The sequence below is a fragment of the Tubulanus polymorphus genome, chromosome 12, assembly GCF_964204645.1.
Source record: "Tubulanus polymorphus chromosome 12, tnTubPoly1.2, whole genome shotgun sequence".
NCBI lineage: Eukaryota > Metazoa > Nemertea > Palaeonemertea > Tubulaniformes > Tubulanidae > Tubulanus > Tubulanus polymorphus.
Window position 1 is genome coordinate 1,089,173 of NC_134036.1, and position 18,674 is coordinate 1,107,846.

At 37.2% G+C, this 18,674-nt stretch overlaps 2 protein-coding genes across 2 annotated transcripts; both read right to left on the minus strand.

Annotated features, from left to right (window-relative positions):
* Window positions 1-874: 874 nt before the first annotated feature.
* LOC141913971 (uncharacterized) lies at window positions 875-5,015 on the minus strand. The gene is made up of 8 exons (XM_074805202.1): window positions 4,895-5,015; window positions 4,457-4,651; window positions 3,787-4,011; window positions 2,817-3,056; window positions 2,500-2,646; window positions 2,020-2,343; window positions 1,839-1,939; window positions 875-1,727 (listed from the first exon to the last, which is right to left on the minus strand). The coding sequence occupies exons 1-8, from the start codon at window positions 4,965-4,967 to the stop codon at window positions 1,491-1,493; spliced, it is 1,542 nt and encodes a 513-aa protein (XP_074661303.1). The 5' UTR covers window positions 4,968-5,015; the 3' UTR covers window positions 875-1,490.
* A 1,504-nt stretch (window positions 5,016-6,519) lies between these two features.
* Window positions 6,520-18,473, minus strand: LOC141913969 (receptor-type tyrosine-protein phosphatase kappa-like). The gene is made up of 33 exons (XM_074805200.1): window positions 18,401-18,473; window positions 17,653-17,847; window positions 17,056-17,304; window positions 15,986-16,225; window positions 15,690-15,836; window positions 15,109-15,432; window positions 14,931-15,028; window positions 13,610-13,889; window positions 13,157-13,477; window positions 12,758-13,075; window positions 12,432-12,664; window positions 12,291-12,360; window positions 12,106-12,215; window positions 11,828-12,029; window positions 11,656-11,755; window positions 11,318-11,582; window positions 11,092-11,237; window positions 10,793-10,950; window positions 10,541-10,716; window positions 10,379-10,466; window positions 10,200-10,276; window positions 10,077-10,113; window positions 9,895-10,004; window positions 9,678-9,812; window positions 9,316-9,473; window positions 9,100-9,235; window positions 8,858-9,013; window positions 8,506-8,664; window positions 8,239-8,373; window positions 8,038-8,163; window positions 7,757-7,893; window positions 7,548-7,683; window positions 6,520-7,470 (listed from the first exon to the last, which is right to left on the minus strand). The coding sequence occupies exons 1-33, from the start codon at window positions 18,471-18,473 to the stop codon at window positions 7,396-7,398; spliced, it is 5,370 nt and encodes a 1,789-aa protein (XP_074661301.1). The 3' UTR covers window positions 6,520-7,395.
* Window positions 18,474-18,674: the final 201 nt, after the last annotated feature.

Genomic DNA, 18,674 nt, shown 5'->3' on the forward strand with positions numbered 1-18,674 from the left:
CCAGTACCCACAGTTTTCATATATCCATCCAAATATTTAGAGTGTCTTTCTTCCTGGATATTAGTATCCGTAATATCTATATTTCCCATTTTTCAGTAGTTTAAGAACGTTAACAATAATATGGCTTGCGCGGGTTGAATTTTCTTGACAGTTTTCACGACCACTGATCTTTGATATGAGATAAGCGGTATTTTTCTGAAAAACTGTAACAAAACATATAAAATCATTTATGAAATACATGACCACTTGAGTTTGAGATAACGCAGCCCCCCACTGCGCGCCGCAACATGTCACTGAACATGGAACTTTGCTGGTGAAATTTTTTTGAATGATCGATTTCACTTTCGTGAAAAATCTTCATTTCATTTCCTTTATAAAGGTGTATGTATAAAATAATTTATGTTGATCTGTTTAAGTGATGGTTCCAGGATGTTTGACATTTATCTCAATGATGAATTTCATTTCAGTTTTCCCCTTATAAGGACATTAAAATGAGACAAGCCATCGGGTTTTCCCCCATCGCACAAAATAGGTCTCAGATAAATGTGGGTACTCATCGTCAGATGATAACGCCACCTATTGCTGCAGAATTAAAACCGAGATCACAGTGAGTTGTATTGCAGCAGTGAGGCTGCAACACGACGTTCAGCCATCTATATTTTCATGACAGATAATAAGATATAAAATCTAAAGGATATGAATAACAGAACAGTCTTGATCAAAGTTGTTTGAAAGTGTGGTTTATCGTAACCATTATTTGATATCACGATAGTTAGAGTGTGATTCTTTTTTGAAAACTAGGTCTCTGGGTTTTGAAACCATTCGTAATTCATGGTAAGATCGAAAATCCATAAAAGCAAAAACAGTACATATCTCATTTTCTAATGAGTGTATATATTTATTATAGCGAACGTTTTCGGGAGTTACATTATCCCCTCTTCAGGCATAGCGCAAGTGATTAAATTTACATATCATATTGGTATTTATATAGAATAAGACGAAGCTAATTACAAACAATTTCAAACCATTCAGTGACAGTTAGTTATAATAAGAATAAAAGGTAATTAATGACATACGATCCAAATTACTGAATGACTCAACTTGACTAATAGTTAGTTATCTAAAAACCCGTGTTCAAATAGTTGTTGATTGAGGGAGGGCTGTTGAGTTTTCATAAAACGTGCTTCTCTAATTTTGCAATCTAAATCAGAAAATGCTTAATCAAAAATTTTGAAATTCACTAAACGAGACCTGATAATCACGGAAATTTGACAGATGTTGGCGAATTGCTGAAGTCTTTAGTTTATGCTCCTGTACCCGGTTTTATAGACAAATCATTGGTTTTTCCCCGTGTTACAAAAACAGGTCTTCGATGAATGAACGTAGATATTAAAGGAATGCGCATTTATATTAGAAAGATCAATATGCATAATAATATTGAATATAGAAGTTTCCAGGGGCCGAATATTTTATTCGTTTCGTTTCGTTTTTTAATTATCTGCAGTCGCCGTTTTGTGGTTAACAGTTTGGGTGTAGACAAACTTCTGAGTGACGTAATTCTTAACACCAACTCTAACTTCATAATCAGTATATGGTTTTAATCCTGTAAGTGTGTGGCCGGTAGGTTGCGCCACTGTTGTGGTCCATGTTTGCCCGTTCAGTTGTTTATACTCGACTTGATAAACAGCTTTAGTGACGTCACACAGTAACTCTGCAGCAGTTAAAGCCTGCAATAGAAGAGATAATTCACCACATATTTTCATCGTGTGTCAGTGAAAGAGAAGGTGCATAAATGAGCATCAGGTGAATACATGTAATTGTGGTTGAAGCACACTTACGGTCCACGCAAGTATCAGATTGGTTGTCTGGAGCCGCGTGTTGCTGCTGTTCTCAACCGCTTTGGACACCACACGAACATCTTTAGGACCGTTTAATGGATCTACAGTAAAACAAACATTTTTAACACAATTCTGTGTTTGAATTGATGATTAAGAGTTTATTAGAATGAGAGGTTTTTACCTGCACACAAAGTCTGTACAGTTAGTACTGGACTAGTCAGACTCGCAGTTGATACAAGTTGACTGTTCACTAATTTCTGTAGTCTAACAGCTATCTTATACCCGGTATTAGGAGTTAAACCAGTAATTGTGTGATGTGTAAGGATTCCTGCAGTTTCCTGATTAGTCCAAGTGTTTTCTGATATCTTACGATAAACGACTTGATACTGAACGCTGACAGTACCACGACCTGAATCTACTACAGAACCCGAGTAAGCTGTCCATCTGACTTTAACACTGTTATCTGTCAGTGCAGATTTTCTTAATTGAGAAAACAACTTCAATTCTGAAATTAGAAAATTCGATGTTAGTTTTAGATGGATCTTTCTTTAGTTCTTACTTTTGTCATTTCCATTCGGGATCAGATTTGATTCATATCAATCATACTTAAGGAACAGCTAGGAATGAGATTCCCAGGAATCTATGAATCAGTGTAATATACCTGACTCGCACCACTTTCCGATGTAATTCTGTGAACAGCCAGATTCACAGATACCACTCAAATAGTCACAACTTTCACTGTTGTAACATGGATAACATTCGATCATACATCCAAATGAGTTCGATCCCTTACTGCAATCGCCGGGTGCTAAACAAAAAACCAAGAAATCCAAAGGTGATACGAAAAACTATTATTTTCATCTTTTCATCTTATAAATGTCCTTATTAGTCTCTCAATATTTCTGAATCAATGTCTTTATATAAAGATAAAGATCTTTTTCATACGCTCTCAATTTTTTATAGTTATGTAAAACTTACCGATATATTTGAACCCGATAACTTCTATTTCTGCCAGGCCGAGAAACTCTCGCCTACCAATGTTCTTGTGTTGAACGGTGACGTATCGTCCAACTATAGGACGTGGGCTGCATGATAATGTTTTATGTGTTCCACAGAGAGGGGGGCCCTGGTAAGCACATTTCTGGTTAGATGTAGAACTACTTGTTAAATCGCCATATTCATTTCCAACTCGAATCTCCAGGTTGCGTGCGCGTTTTTCTGAGTGAGAGAATAAAGATGCTTTGAATCATGAAAACAAAAAATAATGCACAAAATCCGGGAAGCTGAAAATTGCTTTGGGTGCAAAACGATTCTGTTCAAGTTCTTTTGAAAAATAAGTAAGGGGCCGTGCATATAGAACGTTCGCTTGACTTCCGGTTATATTAACCCATCCACTTCCCCTTTTTATACCCCCCCCCCACCTTGCGTACATACTTTTATGAGAGCCCCTTGTGAAACTGAATTAGTCAGGATCCATGCTCTAAACAAGGAAAAAGTCACCAGATTCCCACGACGAAGTGAAAGCAGAGAGTGGGAAATTCCCAGGAAATACCACGAAATATAGACATTTGTAAAAATCACATTTTGTTTGTCCAAAAGTATGTACACTTTGAGCTCCTCTCCTCCCCCCCCCCCCCCGCTAAGATGTTGAAACGTTGGAAAAATTGATTCAAGATTTTCCAATGACGCATTTTCTACGAAGTTGTCATCCATGGATACCACAGACACATTGTTGTCGAACTGACTTTATTTACAGATTATTGATGACTGAGGGTTCAATATTTCAACTCATCTCATAGAATCCATCAATGATTGGTTAGTTTTGAAGATATTTCATCTACTAGACGGAATTTATATCTAACGAGACTTTTCCAGTTAAAAGTTATATTTTTTTCAGATTTGACCGAAATAATCAATGAAATAATCAACATTAATAATTCGTACTCACTCCACGCGTATCTAGGGTGACCGGTGCAACCAGCCGCGTCTGTTCTATCCCAAAGTGTAACTTCATTTACCACGTATTGAGTTCCGAGATCAATTCTAATCCAGGCGTCTTGATCCGCTAAAGTGTGACACATTCCACTTACCGTCTGACCATCTGTACATTCACTACCGGGATACAACGCAAAAGGGGATGACGTTGTAACTGTTTTACCACGAGCCACGTTTCCTACAAAACACATTTTGTGAATAAAAGATTTGAATTATTTCACGAATTTTCAAAACGAACAAAAACAAATTGATTCAAAGTTATTTCACAATTTCAACTAGAATTAAACAAAACTAACATTTTTTTTTCTTTACGCGATGAAATAATTAAGAGTTGATCTCAGTTCGTCGACAGTTCCCTGGTGTTTCATAAATCTATGATATCTTTACTAATAGATTTTTTCCAGCTTATGGATTAGTGACGTTAATCCGTATATGGATTAGTGTTAGTGTTATTCCGTTAATCTGAGATAAATCTAATGAAATTTACAACATTCATTTGTATATTTTTTAGATTTATTTTTGTAAAGGCTTTTACGGAGTTAATCCGTAAATCTGATATAAATCCGAGGTTCAGTGATATTTGACCTGACCCCGGTTTACTGGAGCAAAAACAGAAAACTGACCGATTTGACAAGCTGGTCCGGTCCATCCTGGTGGTGTCCAGGGATACGGAGTTCTTATTGTAGACTCACATGCAGTGTTAGGATTTGGACACGTTAAAGCGCCATCTATATTCTGACCCTTTATTGGACATTGGTCCACGGCTGTATTACTGCAATGACACTCCCAACCAGTACAACTCTTGCCAAAACATTTTGCTGAAATAACAAAAACTAGATTATCTAAAAAAATGTCCACTCACCAAACAATCCTGACAGTAATAGAGTTTCTTTCTGTAGTTCTCTGAGCTGTCCATCCCCGACAATTGATAGTTTGAATCCGGACAGTGACAGAGTTTTCTGGTCACATCTTACTGAGGTCTACTTTAAGGTGTGAAATGTCAAATCTATAATTTCTACGTTTTCAACAGCTCTGGAACCAATGAGTATTGATTAACTCACCTGATGTGTTTGTGATGAATAGACATAGAATCAACAACAGCAGAAAACGAAAGATGTTTCTTTCACGATACATTTTGTTTATCTGAATGACGCAATATGATATCGCTCACATAAATATGTGATTAACTTCCTTTGAATTTTCAAATAAATCATTTTAAAGGAAGTTTAAACTTTCAAAGTTCACAATTGCTAGTTTATTCTGTTCTGAAGGGGGGATAGAGGTAGGGAAGGAGGCCAGAACAGAACTTGAAGGGTCACCGTTTAACACGATGAGTCTTACAACCGAGAAAACAAATCTTTGGAAAGTAAAAAAGAAATTGTATCATCAAAAGAAAAATACACAGTTTAATTGATGGTGTTCTCACTGAACACGATAGACTGGGCCCCCTTTCATGTAAAATGAGACAAACTATAGGTTTTTCCCCCATATCAAACAAAATGATTATAAATATAGAAATATAGTCTTAGATAAGTAGATACTACAAAAGAAGTGTAAATAAAAAACTATAGATTATTTCTAAACATGATATTGTGTGATCATTTAAAATCATGAATCATTACTTCCTAAATAACCCAGGACCCCACCTCTACATACTCTCCGCAAATAATATTTTCAGAAACAAATGTTGTAACATAAAACTAGGGTTTGAGAAAAAAAGGTAAAGCGGGTATATGAATTGAAACCCAGAAAAGGAATTTGTGATATAAAATGTAGTATTTCTTTTTTCAGTTTTATGAATTTCTGAATACAACCCAGTTCTTCGTGAAAATGAACTGGATCAATAACGGAGGAAATCGATTGATTAAGTAAGTTGGCCCATATGTAGTGTAGATTAGAATAGTTTCATAGAATAGTAGTATCCGTAATATCTATATTCCCATTTTTTTCAGTGGTTAAAGATCATTATTAGTAATTATGGCTTGCGGTTGAATCTTTCGAATAGCTTTCACAACTGATGTTTGATATAAGATGAGCTTTATTTTTCTGGAAAACTGTAACAAAATATCATTTATATTTACAAGATACATGATACACTTGACCGCTTGAGACTGAGAAAACGCGTGTAGGGATTCCCCACTGCGCGTCGCCATGTCGCTGAACATGGAATTTTGCTTGCGATATCTTTCGGAATGATAGATTGATAGATGATAGATAATAATCTATATTTCACTTCCTTTATAAATGGTGTATGGGACTGTAGAGCTAATTGATACACAATCAAAACTTGTGTTTCTAAAAAGAGTAGAAATTATCGTAACAAGGAAGGAACCTCGAGGGACCGCATAAAATGGCGCCTAGAAACTGGAACCGTCTTTATTATCAATCACTTATTTTTAATGACAGAGTTACCCCAAATGAACCTATCGTCTGCCATCATCAGTTGAGACATCATATTGCTGCGTGAGTCTTATTACAGCAGCCAGGCTGCATCACGACGTTCAGCCATCTTTATTTCCATGACAAATAAGATACAAAACCTGAAGGAGCCCTGTATACTCGCCGACTGTAATTCCATAAATGAGTTCGTGCACGACTTTCCTTTTGTAAAACAAATCAAGACAAAACTAAATATTAAACGCAAAAACAAACATCAAATTCAAATCAGTAAAAATCTACATATTTTATTCTAGATTATGTAAAATATTCGAGTTCCTCATGAAAGTAGAATAAATCAGTTATATCTTGGAGTATCAGTCTGGTTACTCCAAGCTGTCAATTAGAATTTACGAGTTTTCGCTACTAGTGTAACACACGTATAGTAGTAACTTCATCAATAAACAGTGACCAACAGTACAATAATATTGATAACAAAGAACAATAAAATAACGAATAAAACCAGAATATTTTATAGAATATCATGTATTGCTTACATTATAATTGATACGATGAAAATAAAATTCATTCATTTATTAAAATCTATATCGAGGAGATAAATCAGAATTACTATAATACAAGTCTTCTTTATATTTCATAAGCTGTCAATCAATCTCTATAAGCTGTCACTCTATTTTATAAGCAGTCACGATGAAACCGCAGTAATCGTGGAGTAGGGCTATAGGTCTATATACGAAAGCTACGTTAATCGTTATGTACAAGAAATACGTGTATATTTTATATAAAATAAGTAACGAGACGAGTAGCTCTGTATAGGTTAACTTTTTATTTGACGCACGAGGATTTCGCTACTAATGAATAGAAGTTTCATCAGGTGAATGGGTCCTGATGAAGTTTCTATTCATTAGAAGCGAAAGCTCGTGCGTCAAATAAATAGTTAACCTATACAGCACTACTCGTCTCGTTACTTATTTTAAACCTGGTTAACACGGCTACTCTACGAATACTTTATATAAAGCAAAGGAAATGCGATTTAGTTGCAAACCGATGCACCAAGTTAGTTCACACTTTTATTCCTTCAGTTCCAAAACTCAAGTCTTATTTTAGTTGTTGTTTTTAGATCTATCAAAATGATTTCTTCATTTCTTCTCTTCAAGTTGTAGTTCTAATTGAGGGTCATATAAGTGTCGAATCCGTGGAAGTTGAATATCACAAGGTCATGCAGCAACTTGTATTGTTCCTAAAAATGAAAAAAAGTTATATCAATAACTGACACTATCAATTCTTTCTAAGAGCATTTTGAAGTTAATTTCTTACCAAATTTGGAATGAATTGAGGTCGTGTCATTCGTAGTTTTTGTACAGAGTGATAGATATCGATTTGCTCGCTAGATGGCACCTTGGTGATCAGTTCAAATGCCGCACAAAATAGCCCCGTTCTCGTGGTGCTGTTCCTGTAAAATTTGCATAATCGATAAATATGTGATGGAGTTTTGAATAAATGATTGATGTTACTAAGATACGAACATGCAATGTACAACAATAGGACTGGTCACGTGTTCTCTTGTAACTAACTTCACAAACTCGAATAGATATTGTAAATCAGGAACTGACTTATCCTCAGGCCATCCTAAAAACTGGATCTGACGAATCCGACGCGATTCCTGTAGTGAAATATAGGCTAACATGCATTGTTATGTTAAATAATGTTAATGGTAATGTTAAATAGCAATGTCAATGAAGGATAATTTCGTAAAATGCGGCCATCTTTCTCTGAACATATGGCTATCGAAAATAAATCAACCTACATTCTGTTTTTGGAGGATCAAATCCCGACGAACGATGGTCTTACAGGGCAATTGAACTTCCTTAACGGTGATCGTAAAAGGACCGAATTTGATACTTCCAACTGCAGGATAATAGCTTGCATATGTCTGAAATCAAAAGAAATCTTAAATCTTAGAAAAAGACATCTGCAAAGCAGTGCTAGACATTGGAGTAAGCCTTACCGGATCTTGTGGATATTCTTGATGCATCATTACGATAAGTTCACAGTTATAGTCAAAGATCATTTGCCAGAAGTCAGTAATTGTCTTTTGTAGAGGACTTTGTGTTGCTATAAACACGTTGTCATTTGTGATCGTCTGTAAAAAAGAAAGTATTTACATCAGTCAGGTTCTTACATCTTATCGATATCTCAACTAAAGAATTTCTAGGCCTTTTCTATCTCAGCCCAGATATTCCATGGATGGCTATGAAATCATAATCAAACTCACGTGCACAAATGAAGCATTGATGAACCCTTTATGTGAGAGTTGCGGTTGATACTGTGCCTCAGGAAGGATGTCTTTGTATCGAGACTTGTTAACATTGTTGAGTAGTTTGGCCACTGCTAGTGATTCCTCGTCTTGAATTGGAGTCGATGCCTTGAACACCTGTATTAATTAATAGAAGCTCAGTGAAAAAATTGTTTCCTCAAAACCAAACCAAGATGAAACAATTTGGACCCCGAAGGAGGAACGATTTGGTCTCTAGTTTAACTTGGTCCGTGGATTAATTGCTGCCATCTTAATGTATGTTCTCAGGCTTCGAAACCTTCATCTCATTTTGGCCGATCTTAATACGTACAAGAAATTGTTCCTCTATTTTATCAGACACGTTTTTAGATACTGGTCGCGTTGCCTTTCTTTCCTCGTATGATTCTCTGAAACTCGTGGTCGTGTATGCCACTGGTCCCAGTATCAGTTCCTCCAGTAGAATCTGGTGCACGAGAATGTACTGTTTCTGAAGTAGATAGTAATAAAGGAACACGTTGAAGTTATCCATTTTGGAAGCGTGAAATGAGAGGCAGTAACTTTGTTAAGATTTACCATATTTTGGATCATTTCTGGTCTTTGTTGTCGTAATTTCCTAAACATGTCGAATACGTTAACGAGTCCATCTTTCTTAGCTTTTTCAAGAAGCTGCTCCGTTGCGATATAACAACCTGTCCTTCCAGCACCAGCACTGAGAACACAACACAAACAATAACATTTCTACACGTCTCCTTAACGGTAAAGGACTGGAAGATTTTCGAATTAATTTACCTGCCATGAATCAGCACAAGTCCCTGATCCGGGTCGGTAAGACGCTGTTTGATGAACTGTTGCATACGAACAACAGATGAAGCCGGGAACGGTACACCATGATCCGGCCATCCTCGATAGTGACAAACTAACAGATTATGTGCTTGTTTGTGGCCACGCTATAAAATACATCTAACGTTACTCATCGAGAGAGAGACTGGTTATAGATACTGCTTATGTGATACAATGTAACATCGAAACAAAACCTCATCATAAAATGTTGTCATATTGATGTTTACACGTATGAAGTCGTTTGAAATTACAGATAACAGCACTTATATAGGTCACTAGGTGCCATGGTGAAACAAGAGTATGATCATTACCTTTGTAATCGATAGGAAATGAACCACTGCCGGAGGCTCAGTGTGTTTTTCCATTTTCTCTGCAACTGTCACTGTAATATCTCCATATCGACCTATTGCATCCAGTTTTGTTGGCCAATATCGATGACATTTCACCTGCAATTGGAATATGAAGAGACACATTTTTCCTAATTCTCTTGTTTACACAGAAGCATCTGAAAGCAATTTTTGCCGCCACCTTCTTATCTTTGCCTTGTCCTTCAGTAAGATCAGTAAGTACAATAATAGCCGGACATTTCTCTTGCCAAATCATCCGCCAATGGTCATTGATTGTAGATAGCAATGGAGCTGAAAGAGCAAGTTAGATGAGCGCATAAGTAACATAAACATATAAAATATGGGAAAGATAACAAGACTTACCCTGGCAAGCAATGCATATCAAATGACCAGTTAATCCCTGAAAATGAGATATCCATATCATCTACAACATCATCATATGCACATGACAAAAACTTCTCAAGAACAGAAGGATTGATTCCTTACCCGAATATAATTGGCATTGATGTAATCTGATGTTGGTTCTTCACCGGTTTGTTCCAGAACAACTCTAGTCGAATCATCTAGAAAAACAACACAAAATTAAGTCAATAGAACGACAAAAACCTGGAGAGATGTTGTATGCGATAGAACGTATTTGGACATGATCACCAGGTAATACTTACAGGCCAATATGTTTGGAAACCTGTTTTTCTCAAGATTTTCCACTTTCTCAGCGCACTCGCTCAATCCTCGTCTCAACCTGAGAACACTCTACAGACAAAATAGATCCAAAAAATAATCCCATGTCTTACCGACGAGCAGTCCCAACTTCCCAGCAATTCTACCTGAAATTCTTCATCCATATTCTTCCACTCATCAGAGGTCTTCATTAAGGTCTCTCCCAACAGGTCACAAATCATAGTAGCGCCTTTAGAAGCGATTTCGTAGTGATGATCCTCGCCATCTTGCTTACCGTTTACTGGTCTCGGATCGTCATAGATATTGAAATACGCGGAGCTTTCTGTATAGAGAGGAACCATTAGTGTTCAAACATTGGGCTTCAACTTTTCAAAATCAAAAAGCTTTATTAGACAAACCTCTTGAAAATGTAGAATTTACAAAAGCAGTATTTTCCTGTCTTGGGATACCCTTCAATCTTGCCAATGGTTTACCAATTATTTTATCGGAAGGTGAAATATTCACTATGGATATTTCTGCATTGTGCGATGTTTCTTTAGTTTTGAATCCACCGCGTCTGGAAGATGTAAAAACGTTAAGGCATCTAATTGAGGGGTAACTCAATGAGATATTTTTGGTGAATAGAGGGGAATCGGGCCATTTTCAAATGATGAAATATATGCATTGTATTATAGAGGTCGCCACTATTCACTCGTACCTCCAAACTATAACCAGAACAACAGCCACCAATAAAAGTATTAAAACTGCTGCAACAACGCCACCTATTATCCCTGCATTATTAGACGGTGCTTTAACAGTGATTCTCTCTTGCTGTTCTATTGGTGGATAATGCCGAAATATTTCCTGAACAATGGAAAAGAATTGATTGAAGTCATCTTCGAATTGTAAACTAGAATTTATATTTAAAGACAATATGAACTCACTCCGTAATAATTCTCAACGATTCCTAAAATAAAACTGTAAGATTTCCCAGTTTCTAGAGGAGCATTAAAGTAACCACTATAGTTACGTGTATCACCAACTATAAACTCAGAAGGCTCTTTCGGTGGTAGAAATGCTGCAGTAATATAAACTGATAATCCTCGCTGTTTAGCTTTTTCGTACGAGACGTACTGTGATTGGTTGACTGTACGATTATGGCGACGGTTGATTGGTCCATCGTGTTTCTTCACGATCACCTCGTAACCGCTGCAAATCATCAGATAAAAATTGTTTTCTTAAATCATGCATTATTTATAGATGAAAATAAGAGGACACTTACGTAATGTTACCAGTGTTATTAACGCGTGGTATTTGAAGTGTAACAGTCGTGTCTGTTACCGCTGTCTTCTTGATAACCAGTTTAGGAATTGTTATTTTACCTGAAATTGAAGAATAAAGCTGTTGACACGTGACTTCAATGGAAACTTGAGGTTGCTGTTTTAACAACTTACCCGTTGTCCAGAAGCTTACACTGGCAGGCAAACTTTCGCCTTTACTAGTTGAGGCAAAAATTGAACAGTTGTATTGAGTAAAAGGTATCAGTGATGTCGTTATGTTTATAGTCGTGGTGGAGCCTTCGATTTCAGGTTTGTTGAATGTTTTTCTTTCTGATAAAGGTGTTGTGGAAGTTGAACTGATGGGTTCACACGTGAGCTGAAAACAGAAAGGAGACATGTTTAAGTATAGAGCAGGTGGTGCCCTCTACTGGTCAGGACAAGAGAATTCCTACACGATAATTAGTGATATCACCATTGGGACGGTTTGGTGGTGTCCATGTCAATGTAGTGTTCAATGTATCCCTTGTGAATGAGAAGTCGAGAGAAGCGGGAGGTCCTGGTACTGAAATAAATACCACAGACACATTTAACGTATACAATACAATTCTGCGATTCTCCAACATGTCGTTTTACTTACTTCCAACCTGCGTCAAAAAGTGAACTTTTTTACTCCATGGTCCCCAACCCTTTTTGCCTTGTGCCATTACCTATGATGTATCACATTGCTTTAATTTCAATGCATTGTTGAGAAAAGCGAGATTTATAAATTCGCACCTACCTGGCAACCATACCATTTGTTTTGTGTGAGTCCAGTCACTGTTTTTGTAAGCACAGTTGGTTCAACATCCTCCCTTATAAATTCCTGAATTTGATCAGAATTATTTTTAGTGGCGTTGCCACACATGAAATTATATTTGATAATTCTTGCTAACGGAGGAACAGGAGAACTCCACGCGAATATGATACTGTTTGGAGCAGCTGATCGAGCTTCAGGGATCGGTACACCTGGAACTGAAATGTATAAACACATCAAGTTTCTCAAGGTTCATTTATGGATTCATTCCTCAGATTTGAGGACAGATGAGTTGAATTTCGAAAACTCACCAGCTTCGTCAGTTGTGAATATTTTGCTTGGAGATTCTTCACTGGAACCTTTACTGTTCACCCAGTTATACGTCAATTCATACTCTGTAAACGGAATCAGTTTATCTATTCTGAACTGTTTATTCGATGTCGTTCCATCTTTAACAAGTTTCATCGTATCTTTCTCCAGTAACTTGTATCTGTAATGTTTGAGAGGTCCGTGTTGGTTTTCACACGCCAAATCCTTGAAAGTGGCATCAATATAAGTGTCTGGCTTGGATACGCTATTTGGAATAGTCTCAACAGTGACATCAGCCAAGTCAGGTTTACCAGTTGGTTCTGTAACATTGAGGGAAATATTTATTGGTTACAACCGCATTTTTATATCAATCGAATTTATTTCATAAATCTACAACTAACCAGACTGAAGAGTTATCCCGGTAACAGTCCTCTTGTTTAGATCTAAGCCACCAGCCGAGGTTTCGGCCGAGACCGTGATTTCATATTCCGCATAAGGCTTTAACCCAGTGAATACATGTTCTACAGCAGTATTTGATGAAAGTGAAATCTCTTTAGGTTCACCGCCCTGTGCTGGAGTCGGACAAGTTTTATATCTGAGAAGTTTGTACCACAATCTGTATTGAATGATAATTCCATTTGGTTTATCAGGTGTAGAACATGTGACTCTGAAGCCGCTGTTTGTTTGCCGGGACACAGTGAGTGACGTCACAGGTCCAGGAGCTGAAGTAAATGGAAAAATGGCAAATGCGATCAAAATATCTGTGACCAAGAGTGACGGACGGTTAACTAACCAGTGCTGGAACAGTGTAGTGGGTGTCTGGGATCCTAAGTAAGATCTTTCTTTTAAATTACCTGAGTCTCTATGATAAAAATTTGGAAGATCTGTCTCTAATTTCAGATTACCTGCAGTCGGCGTTTGGTAATTTATAGTTTGGTTGTAGATAAACTTCTGAGTGACGTCATTCTTTACACCAACTCTAACTTCATAATCAGTGTATGGTTCTAGTCCTGTTAGTGTGTGGCCGGTAGGTTGCGCCACAGTTGTGGTCCATGTTTGTCCGTTCAGTTGTTTATATTTGACTTGATAAACAGTTTTAGTGACGTCACACTGTAACTGCGCAGCAGTTAAAGCCTGCAACATAATGATAATTCACTACGTAGTAGTCAAATGAAACACTCTAATCGGTGTACGCTATTCGAAGAAGTCCCACAATGCGAATTGTATATGAAACAACTCATTAAAACAAAACCACAACGGCTATGGACTATAACAGCGCACATCAGGTGAAATGACCAGAAAACCTCTTAATTATCAACGTATTAATGAACATAGATTAGATATCAGTTATCAAATGCATGACAGTGGGATTGCAAACCTTGCTTTTACAACCGACCACCAATTTGACTTTCAGAATTCGAAACTCATTTATCCTTGCAAAGACATCCATAAGAGACACATAGTTGAATCAGCCCTTTTTTGTAAACTTTCGAAATCCAACATAACTTCCATCATCCGGCCACATAATCAATTATTATCTTGAGATATCAACTCTCTACTAGATTTTGGTTAATGTCACTTTGTGTCACACTGCCTTCTCCGTCATCTTCTACTCCTCCGGGGCCGGTTCCATAGTCAAGGCTTAAAATAAGTCTAGTCTTAAGTAATTTTTTTTCTTAAATCCTCTAAGATCGACTTAACTAAGTTAGTCTTAATTTTGCGTTCCAAAGAGTGGTCTTAGTCTAAGACCAGACTTAAGATTTAAGACCACTTTTTGGGCATAATTCTCGGAACCGGCCCCTGGTCTACTTCATTTAGTTACATAATTGTATTCATCCTTAGAATTAAATTGTGGTTTCTACGGTAACCCTGGTTGTTTTCATTTGTCATCTATTCTGTTTACATTTATTCTGACACATCGCTTTTGTTAATGTCCTGTAAGTTTATATGCCAGATGCAACGTTACTTCTGTTTTCTGGTCATTCCACCTGATAATGGCTGTTAGTCAACAGCCGAAACGTTGAGGTTCCGTTTTGATAAATTGATACATTGCATAAAAATTCGAATTTTGTGGGACTTCTTCGGTTAATTTACAATATGTCTGTATCGTGTCTCAGTGAAAGAGAAGGTTCACATGCAATTGGATTTATGTAATTCTGGTTGAGGCACACTTACGGTCCACGCAAGTATGAGATTGGTTGTCTGGGGCCACGTGTTACTGTTCTCAACCGCTGTGGACACCACACGAACATCTTTAGGACCGTTTAATGGATCTACAGTAAAACAAACATGTTAAACACAATTCTGTGTTTGAATTGATGATTAAGAGTTTATTAGAATGAGGGGTTTTTACCTGCACACAAAGTCTGTACATTTAGTACTGGACTAGTCAGACTCGCAGTTGATACAAGTTGACTGTTCCCTAATTTCTGTAGTCTAACAGCTATCTTATACCCAGTATCAGGAGTTAAACCAGTAATTGTGTGATGTGTAAGGACTCCTGCAGATTCCTGATTAGTCCAAGTGTTTTCTGATATCTTACGATAATCGACTTGATAATGGACGCTGACAGTACCACGTCCTGAATCTACTACAGAACCCGAGTAAGCTGTCCAACTGACTTTTACACTGTAATCTGTCAGCGCATATTTTGTCAATGGAGAAAACAATTTAAATTCTGAAAAAGAAAATTGATTTGTATTGAAGTTTCATGTATATATTACTTTCGGTCATTTCTGATTCATATTGGTTACTATATTTCGGGAAAAGGAAGTGAGTTTAATTCTGAAAAACAAATCGATGTTAAATTTAGGTGAATCAAATAAAATGAAGTGTAAGGATCTTTTACTTCCGGTCATTTCTGATTCATATTGTTTAATATATTCAGGGAATAGGGAGTGAGATTCCAGGAATCTATGATTCAGTGTAATATACCTGACTCGCACCACTTTCCGATGTAATTCTGTGAACAGCCGGATTGACAGGTACCATTCAAATAGTTACAACTTTCACTGTTGTAACATGGATAACATTCAATCATACATCCAAATGAGTTCGATCCCTTACTGCAATCACCGGGTGCTAAACAGACATTTTAAACGTGATACGTAAATATGAATTGTTTGACATTCTTCCACGAGTCAATGAATATTTCTCAATCGACCTAATTTTTGTAATCTGTATAATGTATGATCAAATAGATTTCACAGAGGTAGTTATGAAAAACTTACCGATATATTTGAACCCGATAACTTCTATTTCTGCCAGTGCGAGATACTCTGCTTTACCAATGTTCTTGTGTTGAACGGTGACGTATTGTCCAACTATAGGACCTGTGCTGCATGCTGATGTTTTATTTTTACCACAGAGAGGGGGCCCCTGGTAAGCACATATCGGGTTAGATGTAGAAATACTTGTATTGGTGCCATATTCATTTCCAACTCGAATCTCCATGTTGCGCGCGCGTTTTTCTGAGAAAAAATTAAGAAGCTTTGAAATATCGCAGTTTACTCCGTGAAAACAAAATTAATGCGCAAAATCAGAGAAGTTTAAAATTGCTTTGAGTGCAAAACAATTCTGTTCAAGTTCTTTTGAAAAATAAGTAAAGAGGCCGTGCATAAAGTACGTACGCTTGACTTGCGGTTATTTTTAACCCTCCATCCCATGTATGTTTTTGATATCTCTCCGAGTACATATGAGAGAGAACCCTGTGAAACTGAATTTGTCAGGATTCATGCCCTAAACAAGAGTGGGAAATTACCAGGAAACCCCACGAAATATAGGAGGCATTTGTAAAAATCACATTGTGTTTCGTGCAACTGTAAATATTAACCCCTAAGGAAAAGTATGTACACTTTGAGCTTCCCTTCTACCCCCCCCCCCCCACTACAGGCGCACGGCCCATAACACAAATTTATTGTTATCGACTGAAAATTTTCGGAAAAGTTGATTCAAAATTTTCCAATGACGTATTTTTTCAGACACATTGTTGTCGAACTGACTTCATTTACAGATTATTGATTATTGATGACTCAGAGTTCGATATTTCGGTAGAGTTCAATATTTCAACTCATCTTGTTTAAACGTAGGGTAACTGAAAACTGTATGGAACTGAGTCCGGGATATTTATTTGTGATTCCTAGAATCGATCATTAATTGTTTGATTTTGAAGATATTTCATCTTTTAAAGGGAGTTTATATTCAAAGAGGCTTTTCGAGTTTAAAGTTGTATTTTTTTTCTATCAGATTTGACCGAATGAAATAATCAATGAAATAATCAACAATAATAATTTATACTCACTCCACTCACTCCACTCAGCGGTGCAACCAGCCGCGTCTGTTCTATCCCAAAGTGTAACATTATGTACCACGTATTGAGTTCCGAGATCAATTCTAATCCAGGCGTCTTGATCCGCTTCAGTGTGACAAATCTCTTTACCACCAATCCAAGTATTCGTAGCACTTACCGTCCGACCATCTACACATTTACTACCGGAATGGGCATAGTAAGTGGATGACATTGTAACTGTTTTACCACGAGCCACGTTTCCTACAAAACACATTTTGTGTAGAATCAATTTAGATTCAGCAGAAAATTATTTCATGATTTTTTTCGAAACATACATTTTATTTTTGTGATACACTTTTTCTTCACGCGATGAACCAATTAGAGTCTCAGTTTATTGAGTCGCAGCAGTTCCCCGGATGTTTCATGTCTGACATTTTTATCAACGAAAATCTGAATTATTTCAATAATTTATCACGCGAGGTATTAGAGTTAATCCGTTAATCTAAAAAAACTGGGGTTCAGTAATATAAAACCTGTGATCCCTATTAACTGGAGCAGAAACCTGACCCCGGTTTACTGGAGCAGAAACAGTTGATACAGAAAACTTACCGATTTGACAAGCTGGTCCGGTCCATCCTGGCGGTGTCCAGGGATACGGAATTTTTATTGTAGACTCACATGCAGTGTTAGGATTTGGACACGTTAAAGCGCCATCTATATTCTGACCCTTTATTGGACAAACGTCCAAGGCTGTATTACTGCAATGACACTCCCAACCAGTACAACTCTTCCCAAAACATTTTGCTGAAATTACAAGACGAAATTATTTTACCAGAACAATTCTGACAGTGACTGTTTCTTTCTGTAGTTCTTCTCTGAACTCTCCACTCCCGACAATTGATAGTTGGAATCCTGACAGTGACAGAGTTTCTTTCTGTAGTTCTTCTCTGAGCTCTCCACCCCCGACAATTGATAGTTTGAATCCTGACAGTGACAGAGTTTCTTTCTGTAGTTCTTCTCTGAGCTCTCCACCCCCGACAATTGATAGTTTGAATTCTGACAGTGACAGAGTTTCTTTCTGTAGTTCTTCTCTGAGCTCTCCACCCCCGACAATTGATAGTTTGAATCCTGACAGTGACAGAGTTTCTTTCTGTAGTTCTTCTCCGAGCTCTCCACCCCCGACAATTGATAGTTTGAACCCTGACAGTGACAGAGTTTCTATCTGTAGTTCTTCTCCGAACTCAACATCGCCGACAATTGCCTTGAAACCGATGGCACCTCTTAGGGCCGGGTCTGTTATAATAGCAGATTTATCATTTCTACGTTTCAACTAATGAATTATTATTGATTAACTCACCTGATGTGTTTGTGATGAATAAACACAGAATGAACAACAGCAGAAAACGAAAGATGTTTCTTTCACGGTACATTTTGTTTTGCGGAATGACGAGTTATGATATCATTTTTCTATGTGATTAACTTCCTTTGAATTTTCAAATAAATCATCTTAAAGGAAGTTTAAACTTTCAAAGTTCACAATTGCTAGTTTATTCTGTTCTGAGGGGGGGGGGGGGTAGAGGTAGGGAAGGAGGCCAGAACAGAACATCAAGGGTCACCGTTTAACACGATGA

What these genes read in the sequence shown, in the direction of transcription:
- LOC141913971 (XM_074805202.1), bottom strand. Translation starts at nt 4,967, where the DNA reads ATGTATCGTGAAAGAAACATCTTTCGTTTTCTGCTGTTGTTGATTCTA. An exon ending in CGGACCAGCTTGTCAAATCG is followed by an intron (nt 4,012 to 4,456) that starts GTCAGTTTTCTG and finishes TGTGTTTTGTAG; the next exon opens with GAAACGTGGCTCGTGGTAAA. An exon ending in ATCTGATACTTGCGTGGACC is followed by an intron (nt 1,728 to 1,838) that starts GTAAGTGTGCTT and finishes CTTCTATTGCAG; the next exon opens with GCTTTAACTGCTGCAGAGTT.
- LOC141913969 (XM_074805200.1), bottom strand. Translation starts at nt 18,473, where the DNA reads ATGTACCGTGAAAGAAACATCTTTCGTTTTCTGCTGTTGTTCATTCTG. An exon ending in CGGAAAGTGGTGCGAGTCAG is followed by an intron (nt 15,433 to 15,689) that starts GTATATTACACT and finishes TTTCTTTTTCAG; the next exon opens with AATTTAAATTGTTTTCTCCA. An exon ending in AAATTCTACATTTTCAAGAG is followed by an intron (nt 10,717 to 10,792) that starts GTTTGTCTAATA and finishes CTCTCTATACAG; the next exon opens with AAAGCTCCGCGTATTTCAAT.